Source organism: Haliotis asinina, chromosome 16 (genome assembly GCF_037392515.1).
Source record: "Haliotis asinina isolate JCU_RB_2024 chromosome 16, JCU_Hal_asi_v2, whole genome shotgun sequence".
In the NCBI taxonomy this organism is placed as follows: Eukaryota; Metazoa; Mollusca; class Gastropoda; order Lepetellida; family Haliotidae; genus Haliotis; species Haliotis asinina.
Genome location: NC_090295.1, coordinates 46,484,644 through 46,503,059, shown reverse-complemented (window position 1 = coordinate 46,503,059; position 18,416 = coordinate 46,484,644). Strand labels below are relative to the sequence as shown.

The 18,416-nt window shown below is 40.7% G+C and overlaps 1 protein-coding gene across 1 annotated transcript in view; it reads right to left on the bottom strand.

Moving 5' to 3' along the window:
* The window catches only part of LOC137268965 (uncharacterized), a 106,949-nt gene that overhangs the window by 66,572 nt on the left and 21,961 nt on the right, over positions 1 to 18,416 (bottom strand). Inside the window, exons 14-36 of the mRNA XM_067803589.1 lie at positions 18,077 to 18,285; positions 17,747 to 17,871; positions 17,007 to 17,212; positions 15,161 to 15,306; positions 14,681 to 14,857; positions 14,065 to 14,223; positions 13,586 to 13,728; positions 13,263 to 13,333; positions 12,677 to 12,843; positions 11,839 to 12,005; positions 11,278 to 11,461; positions 10,342 to 10,512; positions 8,545 to 8,724; positions 8,111 to 8,258; positions 7,556 to 7,636; positions 7,095 to 7,243; positions 4,124 to 4,262; positions 2,730 to 2,942; positions 2,340 to 2,406; positions 1,838 to 2,001; positions 1,297 to 1,430; positions 963 to 1,101; positions 9 to 254 (exon numbers count right to left, since the gene is read on the bottom strand). Coding sequence (XP_067659690.1) covers positions 9 to 254; positions 963 to 1,101; positions 1,297 to 1,430; positions 1,838 to 2,001; positions 2,340 to 2,406; positions 2,730 to 2,942; positions 4,124 to 4,262; positions 7,095 to 7,243; positions 7,556 to 7,636; positions 8,111 to 8,258; positions 8,545 to 8,724; positions 10,342 to 10,512; positions 11,278 to 11,461; positions 11,839 to 12,005; positions 12,677 to 12,843; positions 13,263 to 13,333; positions 13,586 to 13,728; positions 14,065 to 14,223; positions 14,681 to 14,857; positions 15,161 to 15,306; positions 17,007 to 17,212; positions 17,747 to 17,871; positions 18,077 to 18,285 — 3,585 coding nt within the window. The remainder of the gene's footprint in view (positions 1 to 8; positions 255 to 962; positions 1,102 to 1,296; positions 1,431 to 1,837; positions 2,002 to 2,339; positions 2,407 to 2,729; positions 2,943 to 4,123; positions 4,263 to 7,094; positions 7,244 to 7,555; positions 7,637 to 8,110; positions 8,259 to 8,544; positions 8,725 to 10,341; positions 10,513 to 11,277; positions 11,462 to 11,838; positions 12,006 to 12,676; positions 12,844 to 13,262; positions 13,334 to 13,585; positions 13,729 to 14,064; positions 14,224 to 14,680; positions 14,858 to 15,160; positions 15,307 to 17,006; positions 17,213 to 17,746; positions 17,872 to 18,076; positions 18,286 to 18,416) is intronic.

Genomic DNA, 18,416 nt, shown 5'->3' with positions numbered 1-18,416 from the left:
GTGCCTACCCCAGTCGTATCCAAGGAGGATGACTTTCTCAGTGCAGTCCTCAAAGTTGACGGTCATTGTGAATTTACACGGGTCTAGTTGTATATAAGCGTTGACAGCCTTGTTGAAATTCAGCTTCGCAATCCTAATGTCAACACATGCATCAAACCGCAGACAGTCCGGGGCTATCTCCAGGTACACGATCTTGTTGATCTTGTCGTTCATAATTGTTGGGAGAGTCACTGTCTTGTTCATCTGTCTGCAAGCTGGGGGAACACATAAACACATATTTTTTCACAAAACAGGATCCTTAGAAATAGAATATATGTTCCGGATTGATATGTAATTTATCATCGTTTTGTTCAAACTGTCTTCACTATAGGCAGGTAAAAGTAAAGTAATATGCATATTTCTATTTCACATCCCTTAGTCACAATTGTTCTTTTTTTTATACAAATGAACTCTAGTTGTCATAATTGCTGCGTAGTTTTAGCTTCATAATCATGGATAGCAAAAATGAATAATAATAATGTACATTTTTTGTCAAAACCAAACCCTCATGGATCTACATTAAAAACATACCTAAAGGGTATATATAAAAGGTCAGTGTAAAAGAATAACCAGAATTAACTATCTTCAGAAACGAAAATATACCGTTTAGTTAAAGGATGAACTGACTGTGGAGACATTGCGAATGGAACATTGAAAATCAGTCATGACTCTAGGTGATCGTGAAAACAGTAAGCATATCCTGCCTGCAAGTAGCACAACATTTGCCTAAAATGCTAGTATTTAGACATGCGGCCGGTAAAGAAATGGCAACATAAATGACGTATATCTGGACATTCTTGACATTTCGCATGAGAACGGTTTGTGCCACCAACTTTTGATTTGATGAAGGAAATCGACTGGGTACACAGTGCGAGACCATTTGCACCGAATAACAAAAACAGCATATTCCAGTGTCCACTTACTTCTGTGTCCAACCGCAAACCTCCGTTCCAGTTCGTCTCTGGTGCCTGTGATCTGCAATCCTCGCTGTTGTAGCTTCTGTTTGAGGATATCCCGAGTCAGGGCTTCAGGTCTGGGACATGGATCCGTCTTGCCTGGAGCCTGGACATGCATCCATTGTTATTTCTAATTTGTCTACCATACAGTACAAATGTAAACCAGTCACAGAGTCGATGTTGCCCAAATTATACATTGAAGTTGCTACATAATAGGAACACAGAGAACATATTTAACGTGAAAGATACACCATTCCTCGTATCATGGTGTGGACAGAGCTGATAACTGAGTCATACTTACATCGGGTGATATACACGGGATGATAGCAAGTAGTTCTTCGATGCCTTTCTTTACAGCATCATTGGCAAACTTTCTGACATTGTCCCGAATTCGTCTCCTGATTGATTCCTTATCTAACAAACTCCTGTAGTCAACTGGTGGTGGAAAGAGCTGATGTTAGTTGAACGTACATATGAACAGAGTAGGAAACGATACAAATTTCGCTTAATACAGTTTCTATTCGATTCGTTCTGAACTAGGCAACGGAAATTATGAACAGAAGTGTAGGTTTGTATCAGCGTCTTGCACTAAATTTAAACGACTATTAAACTTACTCTAAAGTAGCTGAGTAGTGATTACATCGGTAAGGCTGTCGGTGACCTTGCATCCGATAGCAAATGAAATACATGTCATGTATTTCATAAAACCGGATAATATATTTCATAACTTTAAAATTTGCAACTCTTTTAAATATGTGGAGCAGACCATACATGCCTGAGCTGATTGCTTGAGATATTTCACATAGTTTATTCGAGGTCATATGTTTTTAATCATGGTTTACCGTCTGGCCAGGTTATTGAGCCATCTGGATGACATATCGGTAGTGGTGTTGGAAACTCGTCCAAGATGTTGAAGAATGCGATGCAGTTGTCGTGGTCGTCCTGGGAACAGAAACCGGCGGCCACTGTGATGAGAGCAGCGGTGTCATCCTTCTCCAGCTTCACTCTGAAAGAAACAACATTGAATGATGTGAGATCTAAGCATCCTGTCTATAGCCACACTGACATGATCACAGACCCTCTCCTCCAGTATAGAGGAAGCAATACTGAATGATGTGAGATCTGAATATAATGACTACAGCTACACTGACATGATCACAGATCTTGGATTCGAACCAAATGTGAACGGATCCTTGCTGTACGTTCCGTCATTCAAACACTTTAAAATAACGTTTTAGAACATGTATAAGCTGTAGTTTTTATAGTTAATAATGTACTTCGTGACTGTTACATTAAGTTCTAAGACGGTCGTATTTACTCACAAGATGTGAAGTTTGCTTATACCTGATGTGTAACTCTATTCCTCCCAGTATATCCAGTTTCACATTAGTCGGAATGGTCTTTTCCAAACCTGTAAAATACAACTGGCTAACTATCATTCCCAAACTGTAATTATGTTTATATCCTTCAAAACCAGATGTACATTAAAATGTTCAATGTAGTATCTTTCTACAACGATAGCATAACCATCTTTCATATCAACCATAAGTGCATAATTCAGAGCAATAACATAACACTCAGTTGTTTCAGACCATAGAAAGCTGATATTCTTCTGCATATTTGCTAAAAACAGCTGTACTGTTATGTAAAACAATGCTAATTATTTTCTATATAAGTTCCTTCTTTCGGTTTTCCTTGATACTGTGAATATCCCTTTTAAGGAATGGTACCCACCTGCATATGTATCTCCTTCAATTCCAATGGACGTGTTGAACTTCCCCGCACCGACAGAAAATTCCAAATCACACGGATCAAACCTTGCATAAATTTTATATGTCTTTCTGAACATGAAGAGGTTGAAATGTACACAGCATTCCAGTCCAAGACATTTGTCATCAAATGTACAGTAGATGTTGTTAGGCATCGAGATCTTCATGAGCGGACAGGCTGCAAAATTCATTTGTTTGATTTTATGAAAGTTACATTTCCCCGTGTTAAACGTACGCTCAGTGAATAAATGTTGATTTAGTATTCCATTATTTAGTATTCAGTATTCCATTATTCCATCTCATTCACAAAGCCTGTAATGAAGCGACTATTGGACAAGCTTTCTTATCAACAGCATCAACTACGATCCACATTACACGGCTGAAGAAGGATTACACTTTTCCAGCCAGTTCACGCACAAATATGTAATTGTTTCATTGGGCATTGGACAAGTCCAGAGACCTACTCTGTATGGAAATCCCACGGACACCGAGCACATATATCCATAAGTGTAGACTGGAGCAACCGAATAGCAAAAGGAGAAATGCAGCAGCAAAGTGTTGTTCCCAACTCACAGGGTACACTGTGACACATGACGTTTATGAATATCGTGTCAATGATTTTCACTTGACAAAGACAAAGCCTAAAATAGCTCCATGAACACGGCTCTTGAACAACAAGTCCATAAATTATATTACTTGTACAAGCCAAATAACACAAAAGCGAGAAAGTATAACCTTTCAAGGGAAATGGCTCTTAAGACCCTAGTCCGTTGTAAACACTTATAATACAAAATATTATAGATGTCAACTCCTTCTTTATTGTATTGACAAAGTTCAGAACAAAGTTTTCCTTGCCCCTTGTTCAGTTATACAACGTACCATCCAGTAGTAGTAACGGCTTTAAAGAGGCATGCCATCGGCAATCGAATGTCTTCTATTGGTTGAATTGTGGAAAGGCACATAATGTGTTTGACCGTTAGTTATAAGGTTTTTTCTTTTCACATAAGTTTCCAGCAAGTCATTGCCTAGAAGCATCAAAACGATCCACGCGATTGATGCATGATTACACTTAATCAGCCTGTTAACACACACACACACACACACACACACACACACACACACACACACACAACACACACACACACAACACACACACACACACAACACACACACACACACACACACATAATTCTACTCTTTGTCTCAGTGTATAATCTACTCTGTCCAGAGAACCCACAGGGCCCGAGCACTACATCAGACTTAACAAATAGTACGACCCTACAGCCTCCAACATGATGTACTTAATCTAGTTAACCGTTAATTATATCATTACTCTATAAGAACACCGTGTGTACTGACTGTTTGATGGCGTGGTGAGGGAGTTGATCATCTGTTCCCGAGTCCCCTCTGCCCTCATGCCCCTCTCGGTCAGCTCCGTCCTCAGCTGGTCATCCGTCATCTGGTACGGGTTGAAGCACGGCTTGTTGCCAATCATCTCCTGTGGCACCAAGACACGGGATCGTATACACAATACATGGTCAAGTCCTAGCCTTCAGATAGCTTCATAACGATGAATATTTTACTACACAGCTCAAAAAGACACCGCTTACAGCATGGATGTGCAACGCTGCTTTATCTGACAGACTGACAAGCCTTGCAAATTTAGGTCGAAACCTCTTTTAGGAGCCACATCGCCAGTCATACTCGAGGTAGGTGAAAACTACTAAAGTTAACATTGTGTAGTTAACATTGTGTAACATTTCAGTAGATCGATACTGACAGATTATCAGTCACAGAAAAAGAAATAAGGGAACCCTTATTAATCGTAGCAATCATCAGGTTTTACTTCAGGAAATGTAGCACTCATGTGAGATATAAGTCAATATCGAGTGTGACCACCGGGTGCAGCAACACAAGCACGACACCTAGAGGGCATACTGAAGATGATACGACGAATCGTAGTTCTTGTAATCTGCTGCCACTCATACTTAAGAGCTACACCAAGTTCCTGGAGATTTGCTGGTCCTGGGTGGCGTGCACGAACTCTCCAACAAACAAATGCTCTATTGGCGACAGGTCATCAGATTTGGCAGGCCATGGAAGTGTCACAATGCCTTTTTGTGCCAAAAAGTCAATCACCACACGAGCTCTGTGGGGTCGGGCATTATCATCTTGAGGGACGTAACGTAACGTTAACCAGTAAGATTACCAGGAACAACAATCAAATCTGTCCTCCTGTCGTAGGAAACCCCACTCCAGACCATGATGCTTCCACCCCTAAAGGAATCATACTCCATGATAGTGCTGCGACTGTACCTCTCACCACGTCGTCGCCAACACGTTTGCGACCGTCTGTGAATCTCAAACAGAACCTGGACTCGTCAGAGAACATGACGTGACGCCACAGACGTACTGGCCAACCCTGACGTTGTCGAGACCACTGTAAACGAGCCTGTCTGTTAGCTCGTGACATGATGACACCACGAACAGAACGCCTTGATTTCAAAGCACCTTCACGCACCGTCACCAGTCTGACGGTGGAGAGCAACAAGCCGGGAGATGACGCTTTTGGACTTGCCAAAGAACCTGGCTACATGGTTCTGAGAATCTCCAGACTGTAGCATCCCTATGCATGGCCATTTTTGTGCTGACGTCAAACACTGCCGTGGTGGCATTTTGTTAGCTCTTACACTCGCATGCATGTCATGGCTTAAGTACTCTTCAAAACATGCAATGCACGTGTGCTCGTGATGTGCATGCATCTAACAATATCGTGTTCTGTGTGTTCAATTGCTCTGGGTTTGAGGGTCAGGTTTTAGAGTTATTGCGATGCAAAGGTACCCTGTCGTATCGGGTCAGAGAAAATGAGTGTTGGGGTTCCTTTTATTTTTGGGCCAAAAATACGTCAACATCGCTGTTTCACTTTGCTTTATAACAGATTGTTAGCCGTGCCTCAGGCTGTTCGACACTGTTTTGTAGAAGATTGCTTATCATTTCTCAGGTTGTTTGACACAGCTTTGTAGAAGATTGCTTGTCATTTCTCAGGCTGAATGACACTGCTTTGTACAGATACCAATCACGACAATGCCATTTAGAAAGTGGTCAAATGTAACATACGTCATGTTTGGGATTACACTTTCTTAATAAAGTATTGATTCTAGTACGGGATTCGAACCTGCCCCCTCTGAGTCAGGCACCTAATCGCCAGCACACAAAGCCTCCCAGCACGCTCAGTCACCGCGACTTCAAAAAAATGGATGTAGGACAACTGATAGTCAAGACTTTGTGTACCCCTGTGATAAGTGTAAATTGGCACTTCTCCCACGGCCAAAAGTTATGATTACACAATGCCACTTAGAAAGTGGTCAAATGTAACATATGTCATATTTGGGATTACACTTTCTTAATAAAGTATTGATTCTAGTACGGGATTCGAACCCGCACCCTCAGAGTCAGGCACCTAATCGCCAGCACACAAAATCAGCCTCCTAGCCCGCTCAGTCACCGCGACTTCAAAAAAATGGAAGTAGGACAACTGATAGTCAAGACTTTGTGTACCCCTGTGATAAGTGTAAATTGGCACTTCTCCCACGGCCAAAAGCTATGATTACACAATGCCACTTAGAAAGTGGTCAAATGCAACATATGCCATATTTGGGATTACACTTTCTTTGTGTGCTGGAGATCATTTGCCAGACTCTGAGGGTGTGGGTTCGAATCCCGGACGGGACTCGACCAAAAAGTACTAGAATTTGTATTAAGAAAGTGTAATACCAAATATGAAACATGTTACAAGACTTAGGTCGTTCGACACTTCATTGTACTGATAGTCAACCATGACTTATACATTAAACATGATTTCATGAAGATCGACTTATATCCAAATAGTTCGACACAGAGTATGATTGATTACCAAACGTCACTGTCAAAATTGTGGAAAACTGTTTTCTGAAGTTGCCAGTCTTGGTCAAGGTCAGATTGGCAGTCATGGTCCAGTAGTTCGACACAGTGACATCTCACAATCCTTCGTCAAACCAAAATAAAATGGCAGCAAAGAAAGTTTTGATGGTAGTCTGTGAGTGAATGAGTTATAAGTAATGTCACATCGACAAATGTTCAGTCATTTAGCTGTGAGACCAACTTTGTACAACCGAAGTATAAACTCATGTATAAATATATTTCTAAAAAATAAAATAGTATTTGTAATCGTTTTATGCACTTGTTATGCACAATCAGGAAACAGACTTGATCAACCATGTTTGTGAGCTCGACTATGAAGAATATTCATTCTCACAATGTTTCTCATAAGCCAAACAATACAAAATTGTACCTTGATTGTTTTTATGACCTCTGCCATCTTCTTCTGACTCTCGTCAAGGCCGAGAATCTCGAGAAGATCCATGATAGTCCCCATTTTCAAGTTACGGATGGAGAATTTCTTCAAAAAAGCACCAGCTTTCTTGAAAAGTGTTGCCAGAGCTAAAATGAATATTTGGTAATGTTAGAATGTAGGTTGTATGTGGCATTCGGTGACAGCATCTAATAGCGGGACGTCTTGAAAACACGTATCATGAATTTCATCATCGATTTTCTATACAAGGGCAATTGCAAATGTCCAGACACAAATATGTCGCAAAGTGTATCAACTGGCAACATGTAACCTGCTAGTATTTGTCAAATGCATACAAACATACGTTACTCTGTAGATATTTCCAACTCAGGTACGCATGTATTTTGTCTGCATTGTGAGAGACCATCATCCTTTCACCTCGAGTATCAAAGTCTGCTCACCTCCATCTTTTGTTTTCTTCACCTTGTCTTTTATCTGTGGTTTTCGAGACTGCATCCTTTGGAACATGGAATCGGGCTTGTCTGAAATTATATATGTATAAGGAAAACGCTGGTATGTTACATGGAACCACAGTGTCTTCACTTCCACAAGTTACGTTGGTCTGTCCTAAAATACGTCAGACTGAAATAGATTCCTGTGGGAACCATGCTTTATCAATGATTTCGTGTAAAGTGTGATCAACGTCATCGTCATTATTACTTCTATGGGATATTTATATAGCGCACATCTCCACGCAACTAGTCCATGGTCAAGGCGCTGGTGTTTTTTCTCACGGAGAGATAGCCTCATCTTACACAAACAATATATCGATACTGATTTGGTGATACCATTATTTATCGTGCATTATGTATCTAAAGCTATGATCAAAAACTAAAAACGCTGGACTGTTTCATCGATCATTTCACTCACTCATTCAAAGAAGTATTGGGTACATTATACTCAGTAATTGCTTTACGCATTTACCAAAATCAAACCTGAAAATACAAATAACTCACTATTTTCTGCGTCGACAAAAGATGAAGGATCTTTTGAGGAATCAAGATCCCCTGGTTTGTCAACTTCCGTTCCTTGTCTCTCTGGGCTGGTGTCATTCGTGTCTTTACCGTCCAGACAAATGATGCAGTCTTCGTAAATAGTGTCAAACTGAACAAGAAAGTGAAATCAAGTGTAGAGTCCTTGGTAAACGTGTACGTTATAACATGCCAAATAATTTGTCAACAAAAAATGTTGACAAGATACGTCACAGTATGTGTTTATACAATTACACATGTGATGCAAATCGCACTGATTCTACTTCATACATAATGCCTTTGGAACATCACAGTCACTATGTACATGTTGATAAATCACTAAATATATACTCAGCAGTTACAAGTGCATACGAATCCATCTATTTCCATGTCAACAGGAAAGGCGAAACTTTACATACCTTAAGCACCACCTTGTAGTCGTCACACTCTTGCACCCACTCTGGGAGCTTGGGTATCCTGGGTTCCAGGTAGTGTGTCGGATCCACATAGCCGCCTTTCCTTCTCAAGGAGAAATGAATGTGTTCGTTACCCCCACATGGGGAGTTGGCTGCCACACCTATCTTCTGTCCAGCACTCACCTAGAGCAATGAAACAAAACTAACCATCTAATCATAGCTTTCGGGTGACATTTTATATGGATGAACAACTTCTTTATTACAGAGATCATGACGTTTTGGTGTAGGTTCTAACACTATGGTCAAGCAGATGATGAACGGTGAACAGTGTATTAATGAAAATACAAGATTGTTATAAATACAATGTTTGAAACAAAGAAACATTTCTGGCTTGCTGATTCTGATTTATTTTGAAAAAACCCGTTTAGCACTGTTGCGAAAGATTTTACCAACCCAGTTCTTCATAAATTTGAATTTGGCTCTGAAATGATAAGATGGCTGAACATTTTGACTTATGAAACAACATTTCGTGTCATTCAACATGGTAATCTATCTGACGTCGAAACATCTGATGGCTGAAAAACTCTTTTCTAATGACACCCCTAGATATTTGTAATAAATGACTGTTGCTATCGTCTGAGACAAACTTTGATTGGAAAAATATATTTAAAGTACACAGAAAAAGATTGCAAAACTTATAGATTTTCAATACAGATTTGTACCCGGGGTTCTCAAAAGAGAATTGCTTAACATGAAAACAAGGTGATTGATGTCTTTGTTGTATCTGCAATGGTGTAAGTGACAGTGTTTGTCATTGGCCATGGGAATACCAGGAGACCCAAACTTTTTGGAACAACCTACAAATCTGGCACATGACTTTATACCCAAAAGGTTTCGTACTTGACATGGAAAAGTATGACTAAACCACATCATCACTCCATCAAAAAAGATAATCTGCATATGCGATATTCAGAATACGCTTCCTAATATAACTTTATTTCTAAAACTCTGATTTTTAGGAGAAATCATAAATACAAAAACAAAGTAATGAAATAGAAAGTTTCAGTAATAAATGGGGCCTTCTCTTCTCGATACTTTGATGAAATTATAACACATCCATATATACCTGATATCACCTTTCTCCTTTATTGACTCATATATGGCTACTAATGTGATATTGACATCACACCTGTACATCATCTATCTGTATGTACTACAGTTTTGTCCATATGACACGGATCATCAGATCAGTGCTCGCGGCAGGTTTTGTAAGAGTGCATGCAGAAACAAAATAAAATAATAAATATCTAGTGTCCTTTCTTATTGCTCGCACTCCAAATGTCTCTCAAAGCAGTTCATAACACAAGGTATTCTTGACGCTCCTCAGTATGTGAAAGATGGTGTAAGATTACAAAGACAAATGTAGCGGATTGTTCATTTCAAGTATAAGCTGATGTATAAACACTGAACACCCGCCATCAAATAAATGACACATTTTCTGCATTAAGAGAATACATAAAAGATGACGATTTGAAGATTAATTTTATAATGCCACTTGAATAAGAGAGGAAGGGCAATTTTCAATAAGTAATTGATTGTAGAAATGTGTTACTTCTTAACGGTACGGCATAGTATGATTTACGTTCCCTGGTACGCACTGGATAATTCATGGAGTCTTATACTCCCATCACATTTCGTTGTGTATTACGACAGACAGAACGTGTTATGAGATGACAATTGGGTGGGTGTCTGTGAATAAACCTGCATTTTCGGATGGCTAAGATGCAATGTACCACTTACTGGATTGACCACATATGTAGCGTCACTTGGATGCTGGATGCTCAAGGAGCTGTCGGGGTTGATGTTGGTGATGATGACCTCCGTTTCTTTAAGAGATCCTGCATTTGGCATGATGATGACCTCATGGGGTTTGTCGGACAGCATAATGTTTCCACCAAACGGAGCCACAATCTGCAAAATAGAATTAAGGTATGTTGCCATGGACACGAAGATACCATGAGTGAAGGGTCGTGCTATAATGTAAACAATATTTTAGTTTAAAACACGTCCTGTCGACGTGTTTTGTGTTGCGATCATTACATATGCCTCAATACATTGTCATATACCTCCTGGACTGATTATTTTTTCAAGCTATGATCAGCGGTTTCTGGCACGACCAAAGGAGTCGACTCTAAAGTCGATGGGCAACGTTACACCCTGGTGATAAAGAGGAAGGGTACGTGTGCGCACTGCGAGGTAACGTGCGAGTGAGTGAGTGAGGGCCCTGGTTCCACATCGTTTAAACGGTATGCCAGCTATCTCGCTGCGTGGAAGCTCAATATAGGATAAACGTCCAAACTGATGCAGGCACCAGCCCTTTAGCAGCTTGACGTGAACAGTGCGAATTACTAGAATAATTTTACACATGCATAATGACAGAAAAGTCACTAGGCCAGAATATGAACAGGTTTCAAAGGGGAGCACGATTTACGAATACACGATATAAGTCGCTATTTCTAAAGATGTTTTAAAGATGCTTCTCAAGGAAGTCTATTTGAAGGAAACGGACGCGATGTGGTGTGCCTTAATAAAGAATGTCCACGACCTTTAAGTAATACATACTCATTGGTTTGGCTATTATCTTGAGAAGTTCAAGACCTCATTCATTGTGTGGAAAGTGTATCACCCTAGTACATATGTGTATCGAAAACTTAACACGTTTTCTCTTAACCTCACCTCTTTGCCAGGAGATATTGTGACGTCTATTCCTTCGTGCTCGTATTCATTTCCGTTCTTCAGTTCTGACGGGTAGCTACCACGCCCACTGCATCCACCTCCAGCGAGACGGAGAGTCCGGGGGAAATCCTTGTGACACTTTGGTCCGAAAACACGGTCGATCAGAGAGCGGGCCGTTCGATATCTGAAACCAATATGAACACAACGTCTGGGTTCTCTCAGATCCCTTTCCCGATAAATGACTTTGAATGAGAATTCCAGATGAAAAAAAACAAAACAAAAGATATAACATATCATTAAGAACACGCCCTCTAAACACGCGTGCCACCCGTCACCGGTTTCGTAAAACCCCAAGTTGGTTTACTTCAATGTTTACCACGACTCTTTGCTAAAGAATAAAACTACAACATAATGCTAGGCGATTGTGCATTCTAGATCCATGGATGTTTAACAATATGACATATCAGCATTGACGTATATCAAATGTACGGTTGTCTTTTCCATTGTCATATATAGCCGGCATATTGCTGAGTGCAGCTTTTAATAACAAACTAACTTTACCCTTCCTTTAGAGTGTTGTAAGCTTCCTTCAAGGTTTTGATGAGATCAAACACCTTCTGGAACGTGTCCATGAACTTCATTCCCAGTTTCTTGAAGGGTTCAAGAGGAGCCAGGACATCATCAACAATGTCCTTCAGCATGTTCACCACTTCCTGTTTCATCGCAGTCTAGAAAATTTGATCACTATACTATAATTTACAAAACAAATTTTAAAAAGTTTGGTCCCACATTTAACTTTTGCTATTCAAGATACTCAGATATAATGCATATGTCCATATAATGCAAATATATTGCATGTATCCATTCCTGGATGCAGAGAATACTGATATAACGATGATTTCCGGATTAAATTGGAAAATTTCACGTATATCAAACAATAGCTCAAAACGTCGAGTGATCAACATCGTTTTGTTCTGTTTCCTTGATACAATCATGCTTCAATCTAAGAGCTGAAAGATTTTCTTCAACAATAAGCAGATTTCCGCAAAAACATATACCCAGTTATTTGGTGTCTAGCCCACGTAGTCTATTAACAACTGCTGAGTGACATTTTATGCTAAAGTCAGCAGTATTCCAGCTACTGTTCACAGGAGACGTACCAATACCGAGCACATGGGACACGACCCAGGCCATCGTGAAGCAGTGACCTCTTTATTCAAATCTAGCCACAAATAGGTGACAATAGGGACCTTTCCTTCACTTAAGAGACAGATGCGCGAGTGCGTGAAAGGTGAATGGTGAATGGTGAATGGCGGGGCAGTCCACAATATAATACATCCGATGTGATCGTCCCTGAGGTAACGTCAAGTGCCCTCAAGTGACACATTGCCTTTCTCACCATGTTACTCTTCCCCTTGGAAAACTCCGCCACAGGGTCCTTTTTCCCTTTCACAACCTCCTTGATCCATTTCGCGCCACCTTCCAACAGCGTCTTCCTTGCCTTACTCCCCGCCTCAAATATCTCCAGCACCTTTGAAGTTAGGTCCATCCAGTCAGGAGGTTCGTCTGTGAACACATGTGAGAAAAAGGAGTCAGCATATTATCTATATCACCTATAGTTGTGTGTGTGTCGGTGGAAGGCCCAAACGAGAGGAAGTACATTTTTTTCTAGAGGCGGGCAACCCCGAGGCTAGGGTAATCATCACAGTAATATTGCTACATACAACTGACATGGAATATCCTGAAGAGACAGGTCTGATTCCCAGAATGGGTACAGCGTGTTAATACTGTTTCTGGCGTCCCTTCCGTGATATTACTGGAATGTTATAGAAAGCAGTGAAAAAACAAAGAAAAACAAAAATAAGGAATATCACATCTCATAAGTTACTGAGTAGTTAATATAAATGACAGTCGAGTTAGCAGGCACCTGGCATATTGCTGTGGTAAAGTTAACTCAACCGTAGTGGATGCTTAGAATGACTTACCGAGGGTTGCATATATAGCATGCTTGGTCTTATTAATGACTTCCACCAGATTCTTTACTTCTAGGCCAATGCTGAAAAAAAGATTAAACATTCGTCTATATTAATATGTTAAAACACACACACACACATACTCACTTACTCACTCACACACTCACTCACACAATCACACAATCACACACACAAAAATAAAATAAAATAAAAATAAAACACAACAACAACAACAACAAAAACAAGCCCATTTACGAGAAAACAGACAAACGATATTTAAAGCTACTGATTGATATAGGTAATCAGTCGAAACCAGGTGCGGTGACTTTACTCACGTGATGACGTTGCCAGCAATAGTAGAAATGGCCTGTTTGGGGTCTTTGTTGAACGTCCTGAAGCTGTCAATGATAGCCTTGATAGCCTTATAGATCATCTTCCCAGCCCTAGGTATTTTAATCGTCACTGTCTCCATCAATTGCTGAAATGGGCAACACAGTAATGTTCAAATCTCTTTAGTGAACGTTGTACTTGTTTATGAATACAATGATAGCATTAAATAGAACATCACCATTTCGCTTACTAAAACATAAGGGAATTAAAAATCAAAATCGTACCTTCCTATTTTGTGAGGTACAAATTAAACATAGACTTTATCCATGCAAAGACGCTCCAATAGTAGCACTCCACTTTGTAGTCAGCCTACCCAACTAACATAACAGATTTACATGGTGGTCTGAGTTATATTGTATGGCATGTGGTATAATGCCATACCATTAACAGAAAGAAATGACAAAATGAGTGTGGTAATACATACATTGTAAAAGCTGAGGACAGATGACTTGATTTCCTTGTAGAGGTTTGTGATTTTCAACACGAGGTCCCTGGCAGGTTTAGCAAAGGGAGGTAATTGTTTCTCGTCCAGCTGACCCAGGATCACCATTGCATCTGATGCCTTCTTCCCAACACTGACAACCTGTATCATACAGTGATGATATACTTCTAGCTGACTGTCCGTAAGGAAAGGACTAGCCTAGTGGTTATTATTAAAAGGTCTAAGACCGGGTTCAAGTTCATAAAATTTCCGCGTGCTATAATTGGACTTCACTGTCGCTGTTCTTTACGAAATGTTACAAACTTAAGAAAATAAATTAAACTGGTTACAACCTCTCGACATGACGCCAGAAATAGGCTTCATTCAGTGTACCCATATTGACAAGGACAGCCAGTTATTTAACCACAATGCTTCCCCACCGCCCGTTTACATACATCTGAACATCAACGAGACTCATTTCAAGATAAACATGTGGATATTCTATACAGCTTGGCAAAAGTATTTTCTGATGTGTGATCTACTTATGATGCGAGTTATCTGATCCCTACATTACAAAGAAAATCTCTTGAGTGTATGCCAGTTTGTTCAATGAACACACCTTATCTGGAAGCTCCTCCAAGGCCGTCCTGAAATCTTCTATCATGTCAGTAAGCGAGAACTCCCCATCGATGATGCTCTTAAAGAGATCCAGACCTTTCCCTATAGCGCCAGCAGCATCACCTTTAACAGCATCGTAGAGTTCCACGAGTTTCTGCAGGTTGTCAACGCCATATTCCTGTAACAGGAACAACCGTAAATATAACCACTTTGCACTGCACGTGTTTAATTTTGAAATATTGTTTTATAACATTCTCATGACGGCTGCAAGGCACATTCTCATTTGGATATGCTGATAAATGTAATCCAGTGTGGTGCTATCCATCATTTGAATATGCATTGTTATCACTGGAAAGCACCCGGTGTCCTGACTTTAACACAGCTGAGAGTAGACATACATTCCTTGTCCAAAAAAACCGCAAGACTCTGGTAAAATCATAGATAACAGAAGCAGGGGCAAGGAGTTGCTTCGTCAGGTTACCTGCAGCATGTTCAGGTTGTAAGAAGCTCCTCCCTTGAAGCAGATCCTCGCCGAAAAGAAGTCCAGATTTCTGTTCATGAAACCCAAGTGGACGCGGGCATAAGCTTCATCGTGGACGTTCACTCTCATGTGTCCACTCAAAGGTGCTGGAACATGCAGTGACCATGACACTATTAGAATAAGGTAACTGCAGCAGCGGGTGTGCCAGGTTCAACGAAATGCTGAAGTATTATGATTTGTGGTGTTTTCGTAATTGTTGACAGGATAATGATAAAGACTGTGTGACTTGACAATGTGCATCGTGACATGCCCTTGATGAGACATGATGTCAAAAGGCTTGACAACGACGACACTAAGCGACTGCAGAATTTTGGGGAATATTGTTCAATGACTGATCCAACACTTTGTGCCAAGTCAGCTAACGCCATCCTACTGTCTGTACGCCCTTGCGCTTCCATCTGAGTTGTGCATATCATATTTCGACAAGCCAGTGAAGAACTAACTGTCCCAATCTTGTCTGATCTACCGCAGATGTTGCCTGCACCAGACAAGACGTACCTGTCGGATCTTGTTGGAGTAAAATTGGATGTATTGCAGGTCTCTTTCATCAAGCATAGATTCAAGGATCCAGGGGCTGAGAGGAACGTGAAATATCACAATAGCTCTAGTGTCGAGGACAAAACATCAAATTTGCAAGTCAAATAACTCCAAGAATCCTTTTATACTTGGACCTCGTTGTATCGCGGCATTCGTGGTATCACGGCAAATTGGTATTTCCGGATTTATGCGCTAGACACGCTTCTCTGAGGTGATTTTGTATGTAAGTCGACAGCCTAACGTCAGTGGCTTGTTTACTTTTTTTAAACCGGCAGGATGTATCGAATCCCCGTAAGTTTTATCCAGCAGTATTAATGATATTAAGCTCTGGAAATACCCGCTATAATATTTACGTTTCATATTTGACCCTTCCCACTTCATCTGGACAATGTCGTCTGCATATACTTGTTGCCACAAGTGATTTCAAGACCTATATTTATCTCCTGGACAATGAATTGCATTGTCTACTGCGATACGATGGAGTTCTCTCCTTTGGTAAATGTCAATCGGTTCTGTTCGTCTAATGGCTTTCGCTGAAACACTATCAAAGTTATAATAATTTTTTTTCACAGATGTGTTGATTAAATGTCATGTTAATCGGATTTTACAATAAAATAGGCCTTCCGATTACTGATACCGCCATACAAAGAGGTCGCAGGCTAAACGTAGAAATCACTAAATGCGTTTGTTGTTTCAAATGGCTTGACTTCCTGCAAGATTTATTTCCAAGTTTAGGTGTTCGTAAATTTTTAAGGTCAGTCTGACATTTCTGTGCAAAATAACAATGATGATTTATGCCACTTACGATGTGAGTGAGTGAGTTTAGTTTTACGCCGCACTCAGCAATATTCCAGCTATATGGCGGCGGTCTGTAAATAATCGAGTCTGGACCAGACAATCCAGTGATCAACAACATGAGCATCGATCTGCGCAATTGGGAACCGATGACATGTGTCAACCTAGTCAGCGAGCCGGGCCACCCGATCCCGTTAATCGCCTCTTACGACAAGCATAGTCGCCTTTTGTGGCAAGCATGGGTTGCTGAAGGCCTGTTCTATCCCGGGACCTTCACGGGTCCACTTACGATGTAATCTGAGATAAGAGTATATTATGATAAACATAACTTACAGTTATCTCGATGTTAAATCGCCTTTTTCTTTTATTGATTCGGATAGCAACAAGTATTCACATAGGTTACTTCAACTTGGAGACAGCAGTGTGGGACTTTATGTCACTGACACGAGCATACCTATCTTAAAGTCTAAAGCGTTGTTGATGATCAGTCCAAAGGAGGCTCCAATTGTTGTGGACCCAAGCATCTTCTTCCAGTCTACGCTCGGTGAGGCCAGTCGGAACTCGATCTTACCAATGTCCCTTTTGCGTCGGTGGTGTACTTCAATGTCCCGTTTGCCAACATAGCGAGGATCCACGTGAAAAATGGATCCATTTATGGAGCTGAAATACATCAAATGATTAGGATTAACAACAGTATTTTTCCGTAGCATACAATGACATCATCTCAGCTCAATGGGAAACAAAGTCGAAGGCCTAACGACTGTCACACAGTCCAGGAATTCATGATAGGTTTATTCTGACGCCGCTTAGGGATGCTTCTCTTTACTGTAACGTGGCCCTTCACCAGATACCAACGGCCGGCTTAAATGAGAAGCCAGGGTTAGACAGAAATCAGTGACTGTTAATAACAAAGTACTTCTGACGTTATCATTTGTCCAGTCACACCGTAGCGATTCTTCGTAAATTCGAACTGGACTTTTTAGGAGACACAGTTTTAACCGCAAAGCAGCCCCAGAGTCCAACGGAAGCAATGGGCTACGAACAATTCATCTGCGACGTCAAGAAGGGCTCAGATTGTCTGACTTTTCGATAGTAAACTGGTAGGTGGGAGAAGTACTATGTTTGCAAGACACAAGCTATGCCGTTAAAACACAGGTAGGTTATGTGTGAATTGTTAAATCTTTCCCTACTCACCCCTCTTCTCTGTACAATGGAGCTATTTTCGCTGCTTTGGGGTGAGCCTGGTATTGTAGCAGGGCTTCATATCGCACCTTCTCGTCGTCATCGTACAGGGCTGTCTTCAACATCAGATGTGCTGCCTGGATCAGGGGGGGTGTATCATTAATACATATAAGTTTCTTCGTACCTAACGCGAATACTGTCCATTAAAGTAAACCATTTGGTGAGAATGAGTTTCACATCTAAGAGTCTAATGCTGCATATCACTTGTTCAGCTGCTGCATGTCAGAATGGACGAAAATTTTCTGCATATTAACCTTTTTTGTTAGTTTACTGCGCGCTTACCCCTTCATGTTTGTACTTCCTCAAGGCGTGTATCCCTGCCCGCTTCACCCACTGAGAGTTAGTTGTGTTGACATGTGACACAATCATCTCAAATGATTGGTCGAGACCAGCATTACCCAGAGATCCAAGCAGGATAACTCTCCAGCGGTCGTCATCTAGGACTTCAGATTCTGTCATGGTGGACCGCTTTGTGCGGAAAAGCCAGGGATCTGGAAAAAATGTGCAGACAAGGAATCCACAACAAAGTCAAGATCGCGATGAAAGTCGACCTGTAAAGAACAGAATCAGTCAGCAATGACCAGCAGAGGCACAGAGAAACACATCAAAGACTTATCCTCAC